Source organism: Micropterus dolomieu, linkage group LG14, assembly GCF_021292245.1.
Source record: "Micropterus dolomieu isolate WLL.071019.BEF.003 ecotype Adirondacks linkage group LG14, ASM2129224v1, whole genome shotgun sequence".
NCBI classification, from domain to species: Eukaryota; Metazoa; Chordata; class Actinopteri; order Centrarchiformes; family Centrarchidae; genus Micropterus; species Micropterus dolomieu.
The window spans coordinates 13222317-13242558 of record NC_060163.1 but is presented as its reverse complement, the minus strand read 5'-3'; the positions used below and the strand labels follow the sequence as shown (position 1 = coordinate 13242558).

General features: G+C 41.0%; 2 protein-coding genes across 2 annotated transcripts; one reads left to right on the top strand and one right to left on the bottom strand.

Moving 5' to 3' along the window:
* Positions 1-1463: 1463 nt before the first annotated feature.
* Positions 1464-10919, top strand: kcnh6b (potassium voltage-gated channel, subfamily H (eag-related), member 6b). Its single transcript, XM_046068981.1, has 13 exons — positions 1464-1985; positions 2487-2634; positions 3715-3814; positions 4069-4494; positions 4716-5109; positions 5399-5598; positions 5738-5990; positions 6080-6273; positions 7174-7282; positions 7508-7777; positions 7847-8027; positions 8889-9093; positions 9194-10919. The coding sequence occupies exons 3-13, from the start codon at positions 3731-3733 to the stop codon at positions 9488-9490; spliced, it is 2613 nt and encodes an 870-aa protein (XP_045924937.1). The 5' UTR covers positions 1464-1985; positions 2487-2634; positions 3715-3730; the 3' UTR covers positions 9491-10919.
* On the bottom strand, positions 10919-19431 carry LOC123982971 (DDB1- and CUL4-associated factor 7-like). The gene is made up of 7 exons (XM_046068982.1): positions 18984-19431; positions 17658-17816; positions 16438-16549; positions 16189-16307; positions 15824-16033; positions 14708-14825; positions 10919-11677 (listed from the first exon to the last, which is right to left on the bottom strand). The coding sequence occupies exons 1-7, from the start codon at positions 19119-19121 to the stop codon at positions 11505-11507; spliced, it is 1029 nt and encodes a 342-aa protein (XP_045924938.1). The 5' UTR covers positions 19122-19431; the 3' UTR covers positions 10919-11504.
* Positions 19432-20242: the final 811 nt, after the last annotated feature.

The following is a 20242-nucleotide window of genomic DNA, read 5'->3' as shown; positions in this document are numbered from 1 at the left end:
ACCATGATTGGCTCCAAACTAGGGGTGATGTCAAATATCATGCACATTTTGAAGATTTAACGTGAGTCCAAAGAAACTTCCCCCCCCCCCCTACAGCAGAGGAATGTGAAAACAGCCTTGTGTCAGACTCTGCATGTACAGGATTTCACAAAAGTGAGTACACCCCTCACATTTTGATTTTTGATTATATCTTTTCATGTGATAACACTGAAGAAATTACACTTTGCTACAATGTAAAGTGATGAGTGTACAGCTTTTATAACAGTGTGGATTTGCTGTCCCCTCAAAATAACACATCACACAGCCACTAATATCTAAACTGCTGGCAATAAAAGTGAGTACACCCCTAAGTGAAAATGTCAAAATTGGAACCAATTAGCCTTTTTCCCTCCCCTGTGTCATGTGACTTGTTAGTGTTACAAGGTTTCAGGTGTGAATGGGGAGCAGGTGTGTTAAATTTGGTGTTATCGCTCTCACACTCATTCATACTGGTCACTGGAAGTTTAACATGGCACCTCATGGCAAAGAACTCTGAGGATCTGAAAATAGAATTGTTTCTCTACATAAAGATGGCCTAGGCTATAAGAAGATTGACAAGACCCTGAAACTGAGCTGCAGCATGGTGGCCAAGACATACAGTGGTTCAACAGGACAGGTTCCACTCAGAACAGGCCTCGCCATGGTTGACCAAAGAAATTGAGTCCATGTGTTTAGCGTCCTATCTAGAGGTTTTCTTTGGGAAATAGATGTATGAGTGTTGCCAGCATTGCTGCAGATGTTGAAGGTGTGGGGGGGTCAGCCTGCAGTTCTGGCCAAGCATGTTTCCAGACCTAAACCCTATTGAGCCTCTGTGGGGCATCCTCAAATGGAAGGTGGAGGAGTGCAATGTCTCTAATGTCCACCAGCTCTGTGGTGTCGTCATGGAGGAGAAGAGAACTCCAGTGGCAACCTGTGAAGCTCTGAACTCCATGCCCAAGAGGGTTAAGGCAGTGCTGGAAAATAATGGTGGCACGCACAATATTGACACTTTGGGCCCAGTTTAGACATTTTCACTTACGGGTGTACTCACTTTTGTTGCCAGCGGTTTAGACATTAATGGCTGTGTGATGTGTTATTATGAGAGCAGAGCAAATTTACACTGTTATACAAGCTGTACACTTTCTTCAGTATTGTCACATGAAAAGATATATAATCAAATATTTACAAAAATGTGAGGGGTGTACTCACTTTTGTAAGATACTGTACATCATTCTTCACAGTGAAGTGATGGAACAATAAGCAACCAAAATTTCTCACTACAGAATTAGCTCTTGTCAACTGTCAAACACTCCCTCTTTATAAGTACTGTCCATGCAAAGCTTTGAAAAACAATATATTAAAATATATATTATATTTATTTCTAAAACAAACAAAGAATACAGATGGCTGAAGGTTAAAGCTGAAGGACATGTTGAGCCAGTGACCTCACAGGTCATTACTCCCTCATATTACTGTAGCGTACTGTAACATTGTAGTCAATAAGATCCCACACTAGCACTATGCATTTAACACAGCCGGAACTATATTTCAGACCTATACCATCAAAGAGAACTGCATACAAGAACAGTGGGATGGTAATTTGATGTTAACGGGGAAGTCCAGTGTAATGGCTCTGAGCCCATTTGCTCTATTTATCAATGCTTGTCATTGATTTTCCTGTCAGTTGCCCTCAGCTATAGCATGGCATTAATTAGTTTCCAGTGTTGGCGAATGTCGCGCGGTTACATGCGAGCTGCAGGGCAGTTCTCTGCCATGTGCCAGAGTGGAGAGTTCAACATTGACCTCTGAATGAAGGAAGTACATTTGTTCTAAATATGAACCACGAAAGAGGAGAGTGAATGTTTTGGACAAGACTTGTCAGAAAAGTGTCCTGAAAGACGAATATTTGAGTCATGGCTACTAGTGGTAAAGGCCAGAAAGGATCTGACAGTCTGGTTTCAAATAAGGTATGTTGTTTTTATTTACATTAATTGAGACTTTGCTTGGTTGAAAAGAGGTTTTACTACAATGTCACTGCTGCCTTCCCTTTGCAGTAACACTCTGTGAGCCAAGTGTTGAGACTATACAGTATAGCTGATGGCAGAGTATTTTTGGGAGGGGCACAGCTAGATTGGCATTCTGGGAAATCAGAGCAGAGAGAAATTTAAGGTGGGCTTGCAGAAGATTAAATGTCACTGAGTAGTTTTTTTGCACTGATAATGGGATTTTCTAAATTAAGAATAAAAAATACAAATTTGAAGGAATCCACAGTCCACCCAAGACTAATGTAGCAGGAAAACTACATTATAATAAGTACAGTAATATAGCAAGTAAACAAATGTTATTGATTACTAGAATTGGAGTGACAATAAATTCAGCAATTAAAGGTCAAATATCTTTCTAGAAAATAAAAGAAATAAACAGAATAAAAGGAAAAATTGCTCAGAATCTCTCACCTGTTGGCACAGCTCCATGTCTGACTCAGATCTTCTGAAGAGTGGGGTACCAGCCAGCTGGGGCTCCAAATGCAGCTCACCTCCAACTCCCAGGATGGAGCTGCTAAACCCCTCCAAGGTGAAGGACCGCACTCAGTACGTCACAGAGAAGGTCACACAGGTAAGGGGGTTTGAGAACTTCACATGTGCTCAGTCTCTGACTGACTGAGAGCCAGCAAGTCAAATTTAAGAGCTCAAAAGTGGTTCTCAAAGTGGGTCCTGGAGGGGGTTTCAAGAGATCCCCAGCAAAAAGGGGAATAATATGTTTTCACTATAATTCCATTCATAAGTAACACAATGACAATGTATGACTGTTTTGATCATGGGTTTTCTACACACTCTGGAATAAAACATCTAAAAGCAAAATTCCTATGACATGGGGGACCCTGGGACAAAACCTGATCAATTGGGGGTCCGTTAACTAATTTGTGTCAGTTTAGGGGTCACTGACGTGAAACATCTTAAGAACCACTGCTCTAAATGAGTGAACTTCAACATTTGCCACCAAAAAAGTCTTGGACTGTAATGCCCCGTGATGCATTCAGGTTCAGTCCGTCATTAAAGAGCACAGATTAATCATGTTTTGATTTCTAAGAAATGCTGTTAATTAACCTGCCAGTGGAAAAATCAGTAGGTGGTTTGGTGGCTTTGATGTTTTCTTTCTGGATGCGAAAAGCAAAGTTACATTGAGCCACGGTTCAGTTCATGCCAACTGTTGTGACTGCTGGAGCCCTGGGGCTCGGCATTCTGCATCACTGCCTCTGTGGGATGGTGTGTGGATATGAAACAAATGCAAGGGAAGTGTTTGCAATGACCCAAAACATTGCCGCACAGGGTCACTTGTTGATTCCTTTGTCTGTCCATCTGATAATCCATCTGTCTATATATAAATCTAACTGTTTATATATTTAATAGATAAATATGTCTGCATGCAAGGTCAGTGCGTTTAATTAGTGCAGTAAATATTAATTTGAAATTGGGTTAAAGGGAACTCGAGGACTGTGGCAGCACATGAGCTCAGTTATGTGACTGTAATGCCCAACTCATCATTATAGCCCTCCAGCCCACCAGCATCCTGCAGTCTGCTCTTGCACGGTGTGACAGCACAGTTGCTTTAGCTTCACCCTTGAGGATGTTTAACTATCTAAAAATATCTGTACTATCTGGATGTAATCTTTACACAAGTCTCATGTCCGTTGAGAGTTACCAATGACAGGATGGTCAAGGATTTATTGGAGCAACAAGTTCGCAAAACCAGAGCATGCAGCCGCCGCCAAGAATTTGGTCAAAGCAGTCTATTGGTTAGTATTATTATTTTTTCAGAGAATGAACTTGTTTTTACTGCTTTGTTTTAAAGCAAAAGATTAGATCTGCCTTGTGTCAAAGTAAGAAGAGTTGCTATTTTGTGATTGGTTAATGCACTGAGTATTTATTTGCCTTCTTGGAGAAGAAATAGTTTGCTCAAAATGCATTAAAATGGCACCAAACAGTGCACATTAAAAGGCACTGTTCATATGTTAGAATCACTGCATACTGATGCGTTCTTTATACTTAGGTACTTTCTTTGGAGTCTGATGTACTGCCTGAATACAAACTCCAGGTGCCAGAGACGACATGGTGGATCGTGCTTCACTACAGCACCTTCAAGGCGTTTTGGGACTGGATTATTCTCCTCCTGGTCCTCTACACGGCTGTTTTCACTCCTTACTCGGCTGCCTTCCTCTTAGATGAACACTGGGATTTACGCCAAAGGAGTTGTGGCTACACATGTAACCCTCTGAATGTGGCGGACCTTATGGTGGATTTGCTGTTTATTGTGGATATAGTCATCAACCTTCGCACAACGTACGTGGACCAAAACGACGAGGTGGTCACACAGCCGAGCCAGATAGCCAAGCACTATATCAAAGGCTGGTTCCCTATAGATCTGTTCTCAGCGGTCCCTTTTGACCTTCTGATTTTCAGATCTGGCTCTGACGAGGTAAGAACTCACTCCAAATTATATTCATATTTTTTCAGAAACACTCATTCACATTGTTTGTATTGATTCTAAAATTATTTTGATCCATAGATACAGTTGTTCTGTTCTCAAGTGTCTAAACTTCTAAAATGATTTATACTTAATTTATCTAAAGCTACTGTAAATTGAATGGCCATTTCCCTGCCTAACATACTCTTCCCTGTTGTTAATGGACACAAAAGATGGCAACCTTAACAAGCCTGCTGAAAACAGCACGGCTTCTGCGAATGGTCCGCGTGGCAAGAAAGCTGGACCGATATTCTGAATATGGGGCTGCTGTCCTCTTCTTGCTCATGTGCACCTTTGTGCTCATCGCCCATTGGCTTGCCTGCATTTGGTACGCTATTGGCTTTGTGGAGAGGCCATACACGGAGACCGGTTGGCTGGACAACCTGGCTGAACAGCTAGGCAAGTCATACAATGACAGTGACTCCACCTCCGGCCCATCAGTCAAAGACAAGTACGTCACTGCTCTTTACTTCACCTTGAGCAGTTTGACAAGTGTGGGGTTCGGTAATGTCTCTCCAAACACCAACTCAGAGAAGCTCTTCTCCATCTGCGTCATGGTCATTGGCTGTGAGTTAAACAACACTATTGGGAACTGGACACAAATTATTGTGGTGGGCAGACGTCTGAAAACTTTAAAAACCATTCCCTGCTCTCACAAACTATTGAGACTGTCCTCCCTTCAGCAAAAAACCTCACCTTTTATGACCCTCTCCCTTCCTGATAATTCTTGTCCAGTTCCTTAATATACAGAGTTGAACACTGCCATTTTCAGCATTTTTACAAATATTACAACTGAAATGCCACAATCACCAGGGCCTTATTATAATTTCTGTCCTCATTGGTTATTCTGTCTCAGCTCTCATGTATGCCAGCATATTTGGGAATGTGTCAGCCATCATCCAGCGGCTGTACTCCGGGACAACCCGCTACCACACCCAGATGCTGCGAGTCAAAGAGTTCATCCGATTCCACCAAATCCCAGGTAGCCTACGCCAAAGGCTGGAGGAGTACTTTCAGCATGCCTGGTCCTACACAAATGGCATTGATATGAATGCTGTAAGTAAAAAGGGACAGGACTGAATGTTACTGTATCCGTCAAATGTCCTACTTTAACCTGTATCTGCTGTCAAAGTTGTTTAGTATCCTGTTATGCATCTAATCTATGACATATCAACGGTCTTGTCTTCATATTCAGGTGTTGAAGGGATTTCCAGAGTCTTTGCAGGCAGACATCTGTTTGCACTTGAACAGATCTCTGCTAGAGAACTGCAAGGCTTTCCATGGAGGCAGTCAAGCCTGTCTGCGTGCCCTGGGTATGAGGTTCAAGACAATACATGCTCCTCCAGGTGATACTCTGATCCACTATGGAGACATCCTGGACTCTCTCCTCTTCATCTCACGTGGTTCCATTCAGGTCATCAGGGATGATGTGGTTGTTGCCATATTAGGTAAAGCCATTTAACCATAGGCATTTGACTGTGACTCCAAAACCATATTTCATCATTTACTCGAATAAGAAATATTCACGCTCTTGCAGAAAAGAATGACATCTTTGGGGAGCCTATCCACCTGTATGATGAGCCAGGAAAGTCCAATTCAGATGTCCACACCATCACCTACTGTGACCTGCACCGCATCCGGAGGGACGACCTGCTGGAGGTCCTTGATATCTACCCCGACTTTGCAGATAACTTCTGGAGGAACCTGGAGATAACTTTTGACCTGAGAGACGTATGTTTACATCTTGGAAGTTTGATTTCAGATGGGTTTTTTTAGAGGCAGAGCTAGGGGCTGATCATCGTCAATTTCCCTGGTGGAAGTCACTGATGTAGTCAAACAACTCCACAGTGGCAAAGCCCTGGAGATTGAAGAGATCCATCAAGAAATGCTGAAAAGCTCTGGATGTGGAGGGCATGTCTTGGATGACACGTATATTCAACATTGTGTTGAAGTCTGGGACAGGGCCCAGGGTGTGGCCGACTGGGTGGTGGTTCCCCTGTTCAAAAAGGGGGGACCAGAGAGTGTGTGCCAATTGCATGGGTATCACGCTCCTCAGCCTCCCTAGTAAAGTCTACTCCAATTTACTGGAGGGAACAATGCCGATTCCATCCGCATTGTTCCTCTTCAATCTGACTATAGGCCAAATATTGTGGAAGGTGCTGGAACACCTCTAAATCTGACGCCATGGTTCTCAGCAAGGATACCAATGGATTGCTCACTCTGGGTAGGGAATGAGTCATTTCGCCAAGCGAGGAAGTACCTTGCGGTCTTGTTTGTGAGTGAAGGGGACAGTGGAGTGGCTGGAATATTGGAGCAGCAGGGGCGGTATTGCATTTGCTCTACCGCACCGTTTTGACGATAAGAGAGCTAAGTTGGAAGGCAAAGCCCTCAAGCTACCAGTCAGTTTTTGTTCCTAACCTCACCTATGGTCATGAAGGCTGAGTCATGACCAAAAGAAGTAGACTGCGGGTACAAGTGGCTGAAATGCGTTTTCTCAGGAGGGTGGCTGGGCCACTTGAAAGGGCCATTTGAGGTGGTTGGGGAGAGAGAGAGAGAGAGAGAGAGAGAGAGAGAGAGAGAGAGAGAGAGAGAGAAATTGTATATGAGACTGTTTTTTTCTGTTTTCATCAGGCTAATCAAGTACCACCAATAATAACCACTGATGATTCTGGTGATGACTGTGGGTATCGCCACAAGCCAAGACACAGAATCCAGTCACTAGACTGCCGAATCAGGCCAGGTGAGATATCTGGCACACAGTTATGTCAAAGTCAAACAGGCTGCCAATCCATTGCTTACAAGTTGGAATAGTAATGTCCTAAGAAAGGGTCTGCTTGGTAATCAATGTGATTAGCCTCTAAAAATCCTTAAACTTCCTGTGTATCATGGTATTCTGACTTAAACTTAAACCTTAAATATCTATAGGCATTAGAATTGAACCTAAACTGCACTTCCCCATTGCCAGATGGAATTGATCATGAAGACTCATACCCCCGTCAGTCCTTCCATCATCGTCACTCACCTCCTCAGGCCCACTGGGATGACCGCTGTAGCTGCAGTAACCCATGCTCCCTGTCAAGTGAAGACCTGGCTAAGCCCCTTGACCACAGTGCCAAAGTAGAGCTTTACCCTCCAGAAGATGCCAGACGGGCCTACTCCCCCTCTGTAGTGCAGCTGCTACCCCCGAGTGGCACCTCGGTGGGGAGGGAAGCAGTGTTGGACCTCGGCCACCAAGGTAGATAAGTCATGAGTTTTAAACATGCTATTTACATCTGGTGATGTCTTGTCTTTATATTTCCCTCAGCTTCATCTTTGAATATGCCGGGAATGTATCAATACTGGCCAGACCGGCGGTCGCAACAGTTTTCCAGTCGTGCCTGGCGATCTTCCTCTGTCCGCAACTCATACCACCCACCACCATTCACAGAAGAGCGGCCTAGTGAGCTAGAATCTCGGCTAGAGGTTTTACATTCGCAGCTCAACAGGTAAATTTAATTATGCTCTCAGCTGGATTTAAAATACTGGTACAAGTGACAGTATAAAGAGAAATTAGAGTGGCTGGTTAGGTCTGCAAATCCCTAAGCAGATGAAGGAGGTTAAATATGGAAAGGTACAATTGGAGATCATGCTGATACAGTCTAGAGATGCAACAGTGCAGCAAAAGCACTTTAGGCAGTCCTTAGCTTTCCCACCCATCTTGCATCTTACATTACTATGCCTGAACCCCAAAGAAAAAATGGCTTATTGGCCAGAAATCATGTCATAATTGGGCAGATTCAAGAGGGGCTGGAGTGCTGATGATCATCCTAATGGAACAGGACAATTCCCTCAAGGAAAACAAGTGAGTGGGAAAACAGACTGGTGTGGATGCAAATGTGTACAAAGGCTGTCTCTTAGGCAAAACAGGAGCAGTGGGTAGCTGAAAATGGGTTGAGATGAAGGACCTAGATTCATTAAAGATGTAATGTAAATTTCAATTAAATTTCCATTTAATTGAAATTTGAAGCCACATTATCATGCTCACAGTGGTAACAGCGCAAGAGCAGCAGGACAAGTAATGTTTCTGTTGCCCCCTAATGATGTATCCCAGATGCTCTTGGGACATATGATCCTTCTAGCTTGTCTTAGGACTGCATAGAGGTCTACTTGACAGTTGACCATTCTAGGAACAAATATAAGGGTTGTTTTAGGTGCCAAACTACCAAACCTGGCTATTCTCAATGTAGAGCAAGAGCAACTTGATACTGAGGGTCTCCTGAATCACGTAAAGAAGAAGTTAGTGTTATGGATACAACTTCACTTCGCGTAATAGCCTCTTCCACTCTCATTGTCTCTTAATTCCCCAGACTGGAGACCCGCATGACAGCCGACATCAACGTTATTCTCCAGCTTCTCCAGAGGCAGATCGCTCCTGTACCTCCTGCTTACAGCACTGTGTCATCTAATAACCTCCCTACAGACTCACCTGGCTTGTATGGGACTGGGACACCAGTGCTGCACAGTATATACCCCATTTCCCCCATACAGATGGACAGCCAGGCACCCACCCAGGTATAGAATAATACCAAATAATACAGTTTAACTGGCTACTAACAGATTCATTTCCAACCTTTTACTTAAGAAATTAAAATGTATTATTTCTTTACTCCAGAGCTCTACCCAGACTGACCTTAAATTTACCAACAAGTCCCAGGAGTCATTGTCCAGCGGTATCCATGTGACTGTGGCATCAGATGACACCATGTTCATGACCGTCACCCCCGAAACTGAGACTCATACAGGGTTGACTCCGCAGCTGGCTCAGCCACGAGTTAAATCTTCCCTCATGGAGAGCCCCGGGCTGTGTGGCAGTCTCCGCTACCCCTCACTGCCGTTGAACCTGGACATCACCTCAAGACTGGCTGAGATCCAGAAACGCCTCTCAGACCCTGTGTTGCCTGTCACATGAAGACCTTCAGTAAAAGTTTTCATAGCAACAAGTGTGACTTAAAAAATAGTAATACACTGCTACTTAAGACTTTTGGAAGGAGCCACATGACTAGCGAGTAGCGTCTTAAAGTCAGCGGTGGGCTACAAGGATTTCGGTTTCAGTTATTGCAGAATTAGACAGTGGTGATTGCAACAGTTATCTTACTTGATAATTAGGACAATTGCTCATTTAAAGTAGTGCAAAGGAGTAAAATTTTCTACATCTCGGAGTCCTGTTTTACGTCTTCATGTTCCAACCCGGTTCAGTAAATTCTCAGTAATTATTTTCCTGGCTGTCAAGTATAGAGCTTCTACCCACAGTCTACAGCCTAGAGAACGATACTGTATTTGAGGCCATTATCAATATTGTTACTTGCGAGTAAAGCAATAGTTCCACACTGTGGGAAATATATTCATTTGTTTTTTTCGCCAAGAGTTAGATGAGAAGATTGATAACATTCTCCCATATGTACAGTGAATACAAAGCTACACCTAGAAGCTGGTTAGCTTAGTACAAAGACTTGAAACGGGAAAACAGCCTAGTTTTATGGGGGTTATGATGCTAAATGCCCGGTGACTGTAGCTTCATATTTAGCGTGCAGACATGGGAATGTTATCAATCTTCCTATCAAATTCTTAGGAAAAATCAAATAAGCATGTTTGTTACAACATCAGTTCCTTTAAGCATCCGTCGTCACTGGTTATTGAAGAATTGGGACAGATATGTACATTATGGGACAATCTGTAATCATAATTTTGTCAGTGCTCTCTGGTGCATAAACTATATAATGGTGACACTCGAAACCACAAACATATCTGACATTTCTGTACTGTCTTTTCTAGTTAATTATTGGCCGACATAGGTGCCACTTAATTGGACCTGGTCTGGCCCTGACTTGTGAATCGATCTATGAACAAGTGGCTTTCTGACTTTATGTTCAGCAAATAATCACACATCATGACCCCATACTGAAACACCTGCAACAGGTAAGATAACTCCTGTTAACTCACATGTCTTATATTCCACAACCCATCCCATTATCACAAGAGGACTCACAGCATTTGTGATACTGTGGTGTATAACATTATTGTTCGGACACCACAATACAAATTAATGTCAGTTTTTAGGCCATTTGACAATAACATGTTCTCTGTATTGTAGAGATCTTGGACGGTGTACTTCCGGAATTGTCTTCTCAGTATTACAGTACAGTAACTGGAAGAATACACTTCAACTTATCATTTCTATTAAATCTATACTATAAATTATCAATATATTGATGGGTCATCTCACTGAAATAATTAAAAATGTCTAAATATGAAACATCTGTATAATGGTTTAAAACGTGATGGACTGTTTATTTCTGTATAAAATGAAATGTTGCTATGAATAAAATAATTGAACAAATTACAAAAGACAATCTGTATTAAGGTCAGTTAATATTAGTAAACTGTTGCACATAATGTATCACAACAGATGCTTTTCATATCACAAATATTCACTTGAATAAAATACATATAGTTATAAGTTAAAAAAAAAAAAAATCAATGAATATATGAACACTTAAAATCCACATTAAGTACATTCAATCCACTTTTAAAAATAGATGAGGATGACATAGTGAGTAAAACTACACATTAAATGCACCACGTAGCCTATAAAAACACGTAACTGAGACAGCATGCTGAAAGCTTGAAGACTATTGACCCTTGATTTATCAGTCTTTTGGTTTCTTGATACTTGGTTACCATTTTTACTTTGAGTTTTCTGATCATAGGAGGTTGCGGTATTGTATCACACAGTCAAGCAGTGACGTACTCTAGTTCTCGGGAGAGAAGAGCTTTACACACATCTGTATCAACATGAATCCAATACGAGCATGAAATTAATGTTCGTCCTTCTTAAACAAAGAATTCCCTGCAACAAAGTCACGTCAGCTTGTAAATCCAACTGAGAATGTTTTTGAGTTGCCTCATTTCTTCATGACTGCCGCTCAGACTCTGAGGATTTCCAGGCAGTTGTTGTAGCAGATAGCGATCCAATCGGGCTGGGTGGAGGCCCACTGGACGTTATTGATCTCTCCCTCAGCTGTGTAGGCCAGTATAGGGTCCTCAATGGCCCGTGGCATCTGCTGGATGTCCCAAATTAGAGCCTGGTGGTCCTCCGCTAGACAGAGAGGAAGGGGGGAGGTTTGATGTGAATCGATTTATCTTATTTAGACAGGATAAAATAATGTTCCTAAACACTGCATGTCACTTGCCTGAATCTGGTAGAGAAGTATTTTCCCCCAGTTTTTTTTTTTTTTTTTATTCAGCAGGACATGAAAACATCAAAGCAAGATCAGGGGAAACATAAAACAAGTAAGGTACACAAAACATCTGCAATGACGCATGTCACAGCACATTGCGGTGACATGCTCAATGCAATGTACTAATTGAATTGAATGAATTTTTACATTTACACATTATGTATGTGACTGTTATGTAGTTTGTTTTGGAAAAAAGTATTTTGGTATGTGATATTAACTTCAGGAATTCCCCCAGGAAACTGGTTAGTGCAGGTGGTAAGCTTTGCTCCTTTTTTCTACCATACTGCATCTTGATCATCTGTCATCACGAGCTGAATCAGAGCCTGACACATCTCATCACCAGTTGCCTCTGCCCTTAAATGCAAGGCCTTTTTGAGTGGGGGGGTGTGGGTGTCCCCTAGAAAATTTTGAGCACTAAAACCCTTAATTTCCTGCATTCTGCAGACATTTTCTGCACCAAAAAAAAAGTGATTCAGGTGACAATTCAAACGGAATATAATGCAGTACTCAGCAGCTTGTTTTTTTTATCTTAAACTTTTGTTGGACAGTGCACATTTGTTTATTCTATCTTTAAATAGCATATTTTCTTATTGTGCAAATAAACCTCTCAAAGTATTTTCATTAGTTTTTCTCCCAGAGAGAAGGAGGAGGGGGTTTGATTATCAACCCTCTACAGACAGCCGAAGCAACTCCAAGGAAGACGTGAAAGGTTTCTCTCCCCAAGTACTGTCTCTAAGCAGCCTGATCGTAAAACTGGCCACCTTTTGATGCCGCAGCCAGAAAACGCGGTGCTGTTAAACTGACAATGGAACATTGACCAGCAATTAGCGTTTTCCTGAACAGCCTATCAAAACTCTTCATAAGAGAAGGCAGGAAACCCTAAACTGCCCCACCACACACGTAACCATGGCAACTGACCTTCCTCTGTGTTTAATTACCTCACATCAAAGTTGATACTCCTTTTCACGCCCAGGTGTGAGAAAATCCAGGACACCAGGTACAGCCCTGAACTTCTTTGTGTAAACAAAGATTGCTGTCTCCAAAGACTCAAAGCATTACCTTGTTTAATTAAATTATCTTTTAGTTACTTGATTACGTTTGCCTCCATTTGAGTAGTTATGTTACCATGTTGCTGCTATCTGTAGCTGATATTGTTGCTGAAAAGAGCTAATCTCACTGAGGTCATACCCCGTCACGTGGTACGCCAGCGGTAACAAAGGACGCCTGAAAGACCAGCCTAATTGCCAGACTGAGGACGGCCAACCCTTGAGGGTTTTTCTTCATTCCAAACACGGAGAACCCCGGAGAATTCCCTAGCAAAAAGCCAGGAATCGGGCAGCTAACGTGGGACCCGTGCAACCGGCCAAGCAGGCCGCCGACCCGAAGGCATTCTGTGATCAGTGATGTCCAATAGTTGGTTAGTCCAGCATATTTAATCCTTGAAACTCCTAGACAAATTTAACCGAGTTATCATCTAATTGCATTCATTAGCTGCCGTATGAGTCAAATTCTCCCACAATAGACCTCCATTCTCATTGTTTAGCCATTGTTTATTTCTCTGATGTATTTAACCGCATTTTTATATGACCTGATAAATAAATTCACTGTAATCAAGGAATTCTGTGTGTATTGCCTATTTCTAAGTCCCTGCCAAGAGAATTTACCCCTTTGATATGAGACTTGACTGACTGATTTAAGATAATTGAGCGATTGTTAACTAACTGATCACTAGTGAATAAATGTCTAATTATTAGCCATACCCTGGGCGAACGGTATATCGGGTGGTGCCCCGTGAAATGAGAAGATTTATGGATCAATATTTTCTGAATATTAAAATTCATAATTGGGTATCAATTCTCATAAATTTATTAGATCAATGTAGTTATCCTACAAAATGAATACAATATTTGTGCACTAAGAACTCTTAAGGGGTGAAATCAAAAATACCAAAAGATTGTGCAGTATGAGTTGTTGCATTTAGTTACACCTAGGCTAGATAAGGTAATGTAATGGAATATAATATACCAATTGCTTCAGTGATTATTAATTCTATTCTGTGTTTGCATCTAAAGGCTGCTTGAAATACAGTATTATATAGTATTGGCTTGAAGACAGCGGGGATAAGGGCTCCAGTTTGAGTGATGTAGGTTTAATGTGCGTTAACGTTAGTTGGATGTTTCCATTCACATAACTTTACAACAGTGGCGCAACGCCGACACACAGACACCGTCCTCGTCTTATACACACTGCTGTTCCATTAGCGCTCGCCATAGTGCTGGTTCGCACGCCGATCCGCTTATTGTGCTAACCTCAGCGGCACTGCCCTCAGCCTCAACCGCCACTTGTCCATATCTCTGGCTTTCTGAATTTCAGACACTTACACATTCTCAGGCGATGAGCTAGCGTTAGCTTGATAGTAGCCCGTCAGAGACGTTTTGTTTTCTTTCCTAACTGACTGATATGCACCAGAGCTTGGATGCCAGAGCTCGGTCACTGACGTAAACAGGAATGTTACCTGTACTGCCGTATGACATCAGTCACACCGAACGGAGTCTCACACACACAAAGTATTTACTTATGACGTTACGGCATTAATTTAATCCTATGAAAGGACAAGAAAAAATTTAAGACCTTGGTAAACGAAATTTAATACTTTTAAGGCCTTAATTTTTGGAATATGAAATGTAAGACTTTTTTAATACTTTTAAGACCCTGTGGGTATTTAAAGTATTTACGTGTAGAATTTGTTGAGTTTGACTTTTATCAAATGAGCCACCTATTTCAACCAGATACTTGTGTATTTACTGGCACACTGCTTTGTTGATTCCACAATTGTATCATAAGACAATAGAATATAGCTCACTGTGTTTTCAGTAAAACATGCATACCTGTTGTACAGATGTGACAGGAGGAGTGTGGTGCCCAGGCGATTCCATTGACACAAGCCCTGTGGTTGTTGAGTCTGGCCACCGGAGTACAGGGCACACGCACATCTAAGATCACCACCTGGGGATTAGAAACAAGAAATGTAGAGATGTTAACTGGCAGAAAATAAAGTTGGACAAAGAGAGGCTCTGAATCAAGACACATTACTAAAAAAGGCTTTTATTTCTGTCAAAAAGGTTAAAAAGAAGTCCATCTAAAAAACAGACATAATTTTACAATTTTCAAACAATTCTGTTTTTACGTAATACAATTTTAACATGTAGACCGATTGTTTATAAGCATATCAAGTATTTTAAGTCAACAAGGAAAAACAGAACAGGATGCAAGCAGTTATGTTTCCCATGTCCTAAAAAAAGGGTAACTTCGGTACTTTTCAACATTTCTGAAATTAGTCCAACATCGAGCAAGCGTGATCCTTGAGGGGCAATGGCGCCCCATCAAACTATGTCCACTAAAGTTCTGTTTTTTGCCACTGCCAGGCTCAGATAGTTAATATAAGTATCTAACAACATTATGGAAAGGATCCCTACAGAGACAGACCTGTAAGATCCTTTTCGTTTAACCAGAACCAGTCACTATATCTCGTCAAGGCCACCAGACTGCCTTGACAAAAATTGAAATTTTGCCTCTCTGGTCCACCGCTGCCTCAATCGCTTATTTTGTGTGACTGTTTGAAACACCATGGTCACACAATAACATGTTAACTCCCATGTTCTGCAAGGTAGAATTACTGTTATCATCAATGGAGTATGGTAGCTTTGATGAGAACGATATAGCGACTATATATACTCTTTTTTAAAAACGGTCTAACTCTATAAGGATCCTTTCCACAATATTGTTAGACTTGAAAAATAACAATCTGAGCCTGTCAGTGGCAAAAACAAGCATTTTAGTGAACTTTGACGGGGTATACTTTCAAAAAATGTTTCAAAATACTGAAGAACCCTTTAAAATCACCTTACATTTTTGCTTTCCATACAAAAGCACAAAAACAGTCAAAGAGAAGTTTTCCAGTCAGTAGATTTAACGCATGTATTCACAGGGGGAGCAGCACTAACCTCCATGCTGTCCATCGCCATGGTGACCAGGTAGTTGGGGTCCTGCTTGTTCCAGCAGAGCCGGAGCAGTGGGTGGTGCTGGGGGTCTTCATAGATGATAGTGCTGTGTTCCAGGTGACGGAGGTCAAACATGCGGACCGAGCCGTCCGCACCCACTGAGGCAAACATATCCCTGCCGCCGCCCGCTCGGCTGAAAGAGATGTCATACACCTGCAATGCAAGGAGTTCTGATCAGATAGAACCACAGACCAGCGGAGAGCATTTGACACAGAAGATGGGAACGTTACCCCAAGATTATTGTCAAACATTTTATTAGACACAAAATTAAAATAAAATTGTTGAAGGTATTATGTCATAACATTCACCTCTTTGTCATGGGCAATGAGCTGCGTCTTAACATGACCCGACACTAAGTTGACCCTGCCCAGCACCTGTCCAGTCTCCAGTCCCCAGATTGTACAGGTGGTGTCTATACTGGAAGTACCTGCATACATAAAACATAAAATATATGTCCATTTTCTAATAAGGATTTTGTGTCATCATCTTTCTAGTATTGCAAGTGGGATTTGTCACGAAAGACAATAATGTTACCCCTGAGGTAACCCAGTTTTTACCTAACAGGTTTGGGTCCACCTCATTCCAGTCAAAGGATGTGAGCGGTGCACAGAAGTCAGAGTTCTTGTTATTGTTGAGCAGGCACTCCAGACGGGTTTCTGTATCGCTCACCTGTCGGTAGTAGCACATATTTTTGGTCAATATTTGTGCACGTGAGTGAGTTTATACAGACCACATGCACCACATTGTTTTTTCTTTTTAATGTGTAAGAAAAAAGATCAACATTATTAAGTTTAAAGAGATGGGAGAAAGAAAAGACTTGTAGCAAAACTATTTCTTTGCAATCAAGACAAATTAAAATTTATTTAGTTTTAGACACTTTAACAACTATTTTTCTAGCACAACCAGTTTGAATTGAGAGTATTGTGTATCCCAGAATGTTTGTAAAATTCAAGGAGAAGGAAAAATAAAACCATACTGGGCCGATCAATTGATTAGTTGTTTGTTCCAGAAAATGGTGAAAAACGTTGATCAGTGTTTCGCAAATCCCAAGGTGACGTCTTCAAATGTCTTGTTTTGTCCACAACCCAAAGATATTCAGTTGACTGTCATTGAGCAGTAAATAAAGCAGAAAGTATTCACATTTAAGAAGCTGGAACTCAAACTGATTAATCGATTATTTAAATAGAAGATGCATCGATGCTTCGTTTAAACTTTACAGCACAGTGTTTCCCACGGACATTTATTACTGTCGCACATCGCGCTTACGCAGTGAACACGACCAGATTATAATGGCACTATTTGCAAAGTGGAGGAAGAGAGAGAAAATAGCGAGGGACATAGAAGAAAGTGTCCAAAGTATGGGATTATTTAAAGCTAAAGAAAACAACAACTCTGTGATGTTACTGTCCGTCCACCATAAAATGAAACTTATGTCGCCTCTGCAACAGCACGACAGCACCTGAACTAAAAGCAGCCGGTGTTCTGCCAGCGGACCACAGACAAGGTAACAGTAACTTTACCATTTAACTGAAATCATGATTGATTGTTGAGTTGAAAGCTAGCCAAAGTAAGCCACAGACCTCAGCTGTTAATATACACACGTGCGTTTGTTGTTCTCCGCCAAGAAAAAGTACTTCTTAAACAACGCATCAATTAATCGTTGAAATAATCTTCGGATACTAAAATCATCGTTAGCTGCAGCCCTAGTTCATAAGTAATCGATTAATCGTAGCAGCTCTACGGTATATAATACATAGTATGTATGTGGTCCTCTTACCCTCCAGATTCTCAGGTAGTCTCCGCTGGTAGCCAGCAGGTCCGGGTACGCTCCTTTGGTGTCGGGAATCCACATGACCTTGGTGGTGGGGTAGGGATGGTCGAAAGTGTTTCGACACACAAACTCTGAGCTCTCTTCCTCCAGACCAACTATCTGAACCTGTGGAGACACAATACCAACTCACCTCGAGTGAGCCAGTGTAGCGTTGTTACTTATCTGAACGGGGAACAGTTAGTCAGTCACTGGTCTGACAGTTGGTGATGAGTCTAGGGATCCTCAGCCGGGACAATCCAGTTAGGGATTCATTATATCCTTAATATTCCCCCCAATAATTTTAAATTCATATATTTTTATTTTTTGTAATATCACCATGTGTCCTGTGCCCGCGTGTGTGGATGCAAACTACACCAGTTAACCAATTTGGTTGCTGTTCAGCTATGCTTATCAAAATAATGGCAACAGAAAACTGATCAATGGCAATTTGAGTAACTGATTAACAATGAAATACTCTAAAATGTTAGTTCTCAGATATACATAAACTTTAAAGTGAACATATAACGTTTGGCTACATTTCAAAACATAATTTTAGGCAATTTCAGATGGGAATTAGGTCAAACAATTATTTAATTGATGATGAAAATAATCCTTGGCTGCCCTATTAAATTTATTAAAATGCACCTAAATTCAGAAATCTTAACAGCACTGCTTTATTAATACCTGTTCTAATTTATTTATGTATAATAATCTTTATTTATAGAGACAGATTCCAGTAATGTAAGAGATAATAACTCATAGAAAAACAATTATAACTGAAAGGATTTATAACCAAATTTGTCGAGTTTTCAAATATCTGCAACTGACTTCCTCCAGAAAACATATTTTGGCATAGCACTGAAATGAAAACTGTATTCACATCCATGTTGTAATTCTTAAACTGCTCCCTACAATCATCAGATGATGTTTTATAAATGCACAAATTATATATTACTACCATATATTCTAAATAGTCACATTTAAATTGATTATCAACATTTTGCTCGATCAATTACACAAGTAACGTTACACTGTAAAGTTATATATCAGACATCGTTTTAATTTCGACATAGTAAATTTTCCTTATACAGGGATAAATAGTAGTTGATCAATAAAACGTTACTGTGACCGGTTATTTTACAGGGGGCCTGGAGCAGGGCAAAACGTGCCTTTTCATTGATAAAGTAACGTTAAATATCTAGCAGTCAGTTAAATGTACGATTTGTGTACAGTGTCGCTGGTCATGTCTGCCATTAAAAGCAACACGGGACAAGATGTCTTCCTTGAAGTTACCTTGTTATTGTATTCCTCCACAAAGCTACCGAGCGCCAGTCGGAAGCGTTTGTCCGGTCGGACGCTCCAGTTCGTGGCGTAAACTGTCCACGGCGCCTCGTATTTGTAGATTTCTTTACGTTTTCCGTGTAGGGACATCTTCAAAGCGTCTGCAAACAACCTTTGTGTGAGAACTAGCTAATAATAACCAGAAGGAAAGGAAGACCCTGAACGCGTCGCTGCAACAGCCTAGCCACTTTACCAATGTAGCTTATTGTCTCTGCTAACGTTGAGTAATCTCAACACAAGTATGCAATGTTGACTCCATGTAGTCGGGTGCTTTCCCGGCAGTAAAAGCTACGCATTACATACAAAAATCAGTTAAATGTGTCAAATTCACCGCACACAGCTGCTAGGAGATATTCGTACTATGGCAGCAATGGCGGCGAACGGGAGGAAATATAACAAGATGATGAGTGTCATGGAGGCTGTCGATGTTGCCTTCACGAGTATCGTTATCATCAGATAGCAAAGCACAAAAACGATCCAGCAAGTACTTTTGGAAAAAAGGTGGGGTGTTCTTCGATTTTCTGAGCGGTATAAGAGAGAGACAGTCAATAGATGAGTAATGGACACTGTCTTACATAAAATAGTCAAATAGTCAAAACTGAAATATGATGGTTAGAAGGTTATCAATACGATTTGAGTAATGATTTTTATTCACTTCCTTTCACTACTGCCACTGTATTTCAGTGCCCTTTTCATCCAACAGAAACATATTCTGTCATTATTTGGGATTTTTATGCCCACAACTTGAATGCCCAACAAGTTCTAGGTTTATAATATAGACTATTTTTATACAGTCCAGTCTATGGTTTATGTACACCTTCAAAAGGGAGAGTTTACGAAAGGCACTTTAAGGCAGCATTACAGAGGAAGCGCTGCACCTGAGAAGCTCTTTGATAATCTCAGCAAGGAGAGAGGGGGCAAACTTTTTTAATTCGATATAGTACCGATGCTTTTTGTTGTAACGATTCCGATACCGGAATTTTTTTTATAATATGTGGTAGGGTGTGTGATTTTTCAAAATAAAAAAAATAATATCCTAACACTTTGGGGCAAATTCCATGACACATACTGGCCATTAAGTTATTACAAAAGCGAATGAATACAATTTAATAAAAATGTTTGTGCTAATAAGTGTAAAAAAATGTTTTTTACAGAAATTATATGATTAAATAAAAACAAAATAAATCTAAATAAGAAAAGAAATTTAAATA

Bases quoted from the DNA above. Each gene is read 5' to 3' on its own strand.
- kcnh6b (XM_046068981.1), top strand. From the start codon at position 3,731: ATGGTCAAGGATTTATTGGAGCAACAAGTTCGCAAAACCAGAGCATGC. The intron at 5,110-5,398 runs GTGAGTTAAACA...ATTCTGTCTCAG, and splicing joins CTGCGTCATGGTCATTGGCT to CTCTCATGTATGCCAGCATA. The intron at 6,274-7,173 runs GTATGTTTACAT...TGTTTTCATCAG, and splicing joins TAACTTTTGACCTGAGAGAC to GCTAATCAAGTACCACCAAT.
- LOC123982971 (XM_046068982.1), bottom strand. From the start codon at position 19,121: ATGTCCCTACACGGAAAACGTAAAGAAATCTACAAATACGAGGCGCCG. The intron at 16,034-16,188 runs GTGAATGTTATG...CTTGCATTGCAG, and splicing joins TCATTGCCCATGACAAAGAG to GTGTATGACATCTCTTTCAG. The intron at 14,826-15,823 runs GTTAGTGCTGCT...TCTAATCCCCAG, and splicing joins TGGCGATGGACAGCATGGAG to GTGGTGATCTTAGATGTGCG.